Source organism: Terrapene carolina, unplaced genomic scaffold (assembly GCF_002925995.2).
Source record: "Terrapene carolina triunguis isolate 2854851 unplaced genomic scaffold, T_m_triunguis-2.0 Scaffold26130, whole genome shotgun sequence".
NCBI classification, from domain to species: Eukaryota; Metazoa; Chordata; order Testudines; family Emydidae; genus Terrapene; species Terrapene triunguis.
The window spans coordinates 1-2,768 of NW_020690481.1; the positions used below are offsets into that span (position 1 = coordinate 1).

A 2,768-nucleotide genomic window follows, 5' to 3' on the forward strand; every position below is an offset into this window, starting at 1 on the left:
GGGGTGGGAAGATTTATCCCTCCCTCCCCACAGACCTCGCCCTCCCGCCCTCCATCCCCACACCCCCCCCTCCATCCACAGCCAGGGCTGGTCTAGTTCACGGTGCTGCTGCGTGCTGGACAAATGCCCAGAGGTGATAAAAACCTTGACCCCATATTGGTGTGTGTGTGTGGGGGGGGGACACGTTTCCAGTCATCCCAGCAGGAGTTGTGGACACAAGCCCTGGGAGAGGGCCATGGATTCAGGGATGGGTTTCTGGACTTGTTCATAGGCTTGGCTGAGAGGTTGATTGGCTGGTTGGCTGAGAGCTTCCTTGGCTGGTTGGCTGAGGGGTTACTGACCGGTTCATTCATTGGTTGACTGATTGAATTGCCTGGTTGGCTCATTGGCTGGTTAAAAGGGCTGGTTGGTGCCTTCTCGGGTGGTTTGTTAGTTCGTTAGAATATAGTTAATTAATTTAAATAAAACTCCTGATCTCAAACGAACTCCCAGAACATCCCGTGGAAACCGGAGCTTGTCCGAACGCCCCTGGCCCCGGCGGCCGGCTCGGACGGGGGGGGGGGGGGCAGTAGAGACCAGCTGGGTACCACATCTCTGTCCTTCTCCCCCCAGGGGTCCTGAAGGCTGTTGAGCACATCAACAAAACCATTGCGCCGGCCCTCCTGGAGAAGGTAATGACTCCCCGCTCGTGCCTGTAGAGGGTGCTCATGAATTGGGGGTCTGGGCAGTACATGGGCATGGAGGGGTACCTGGCTATGGGGGGTGCTAGAGGGTATCTGGCTATGGGGGGATGCCCAGAGGGCATGGGGGTACCTAGGGAGGGCGTATCTGGGTATTAGAGGGAGGCCCAGGAGTGGGGTTAGCTGGGGGAGGGAGCTAGATATGTTGCAGGGGGTCCCTGGGTAGAATAGGCTGGCTGTGTATAGGGTGGTGTCTGGGGGGCTGGTGCCTGGCAAAGTATGGGGGGGGTCGCAGCGGTGTGAGGTGTCCTAGATGGAGGGGGGGATGTGGGGGGCAGCTACCCATGGTGCCTGTGTGACCCCTTCCCCCATTGTCCCCCTGCACCTCAGAAACTCAGTGTGGTGGAGCAGGAGAAAATCGACAAATTCATGATCGACCTGGACGGGACAGAGAACAAATGTGAGTGAGAGACATCGCCACCGACCCTCTGGCCCCTTCCCCGCCAGCTCTTTCCCCAAACCGCTCCCCACATCTTCCCCGCCCCCCGCTGATCCTCCCCATTACCTGACTGTAGGGTGTGTGTGGGGGGGCTAATCCCGTTTGTCTCCCCCCCCACAGCCAAGTTTGGGGCCAACGCCATCCTGGGGGTGTCTCTGGCAGTGTGCAAGGCCGGGGCCGCGGAAAAGGGGGTGCCCCTCTACCGCCACATCGCCGACCTGGCTGGCAACGCGGAGCTCATCCTGCCTGTCCCGGTGAGAGCCCCCGGATGCCAGGGTTCCTCTTGGAGGGGGATTGGGTCTGATGGGTTAGAGCAGGGGGGCTGGGAGCCAGGACTCCTGGGTTCCCTCCCTGGCTCTGGGAGGGGAGTGGGGGTTGGTGGGTTACAGCAGGGGGGGCTGGGAGCCAGGACTCCTGGGTTCTCTCCCCGGCTCTGGGAGGGGAGTGGGGGCTGGTGGGTTAGAGCAGGGGGGGCTGGGGACCAGGACGCCTGGGTTCTATGCTGACCCCCACCCCCACCCCCCTGGCAGGCGTTCAACGTGATCAACGGGGGCTCGCACGCGGGGAACAAGCTGGCCATGCAGGAGTTCATGATCCTGCCGGTGGGGGCAGCCAGTTTCAAGGAGGCCATGCGCATTGGGGCCGAGGTCTACCACAACCTGAAGGCCGTCATCAAGGCCAAGTACGGCAAGGATGCCACCAACGTGGGGGACGAGGGCGGCTTCGCCCCCAACATCCTGGAGAACAATGAAGGTACCGGACTCCTGGGTTCTCTCCCCGGCTCTGGGAGGGGAGTTGGGGCTGGTGGGTTACAGCAGGGGGGGCTGGGAGCCCGGACTCCTGGGTTCTCTCCCCGGCTCTGGGAGGGGAGTGGGGGCTGGTGGGTCAGAGCAGGGGGGGCTGGGAGCCAGGACTCCTGGGTTCTTTCCCCGGCTCTGGGAAGGGAGTGGGGGTGGGGGGTTAGAGCAGGGGGGGCTGGGAGCCTGGACGCCTGGGTTCTCTCCCCCTGCACTCCCTGGCTGCGGATTGACAGGAAGAGGGTAGCAGCTACTTTATAGCCCTGCGGTTGGGTTTCACGGCTCTCTCCGGCTGGGTTTTAGCCTCATCCCCCAATTCCCTCGTCAGATGTCGCAGCCATTAGTGCAGCTGCTGGTAACCCGAGCCGAACACTGAGCGTTGCTGGGCCAGGAAAGGTCACAGCCCGCTGTGGTCTCCTGTGTTCACCCCTGGCCCGGTGCTGAGATACGCCACCTCTGGGGCAGGGCACCGCACCCGTGTCTCTAGGGCTGACCCGTGGCGTGCTCTCCTCCTCCCCAGCGCTGGAGCTGCTGAAGTCGGCCGTCGAGAAGGCCGGGTACCCCGACAAGGTGGTGATCGGGATGGACGTCGCCGCCTCCGAGTTCTTCCGCAGCGGGAAATATGACCTGGACTTCAAATCCCCCGACGACCCCGCGCGCCACATCAGTGGGGAGAAGCTGGGCGAGCTCTACCAGAGCTTCATCAAGAATTACCCCGGTGAGGGGCCTGTCCCGGCTCCCACCTGGCCCCAGGGCGGGGACTGGCTGGCTCAGGGGGGCGGGGAATGGGGC

General features: G+C 62.9%; 1 protein-coding gene across 1 annotated transcript; it reads left to right on the forward strand.

Annotated features, from left to right (window-relative positions):
- Positions 1-605: 605 nt before the first annotated feature.
- Positions 606-2,740, forward strand: LOC112119982 (beta-enolase; the record flags this gene model as incomplete). Its single annotated transcript, XM_026662330.2, has 5 exons — positions 606-671; positions 1,071-1,140; positions 1,300-1,433; positions 1,710-1,932; positions 2,497-2,740. Coding segments are annotated over exons 2-5 (632 nt in total), but the record flags the coding sequence as incomplete, so codon positions are not given.
- Positions 2,741-2,768: the final 28 nt, after the last annotated feature.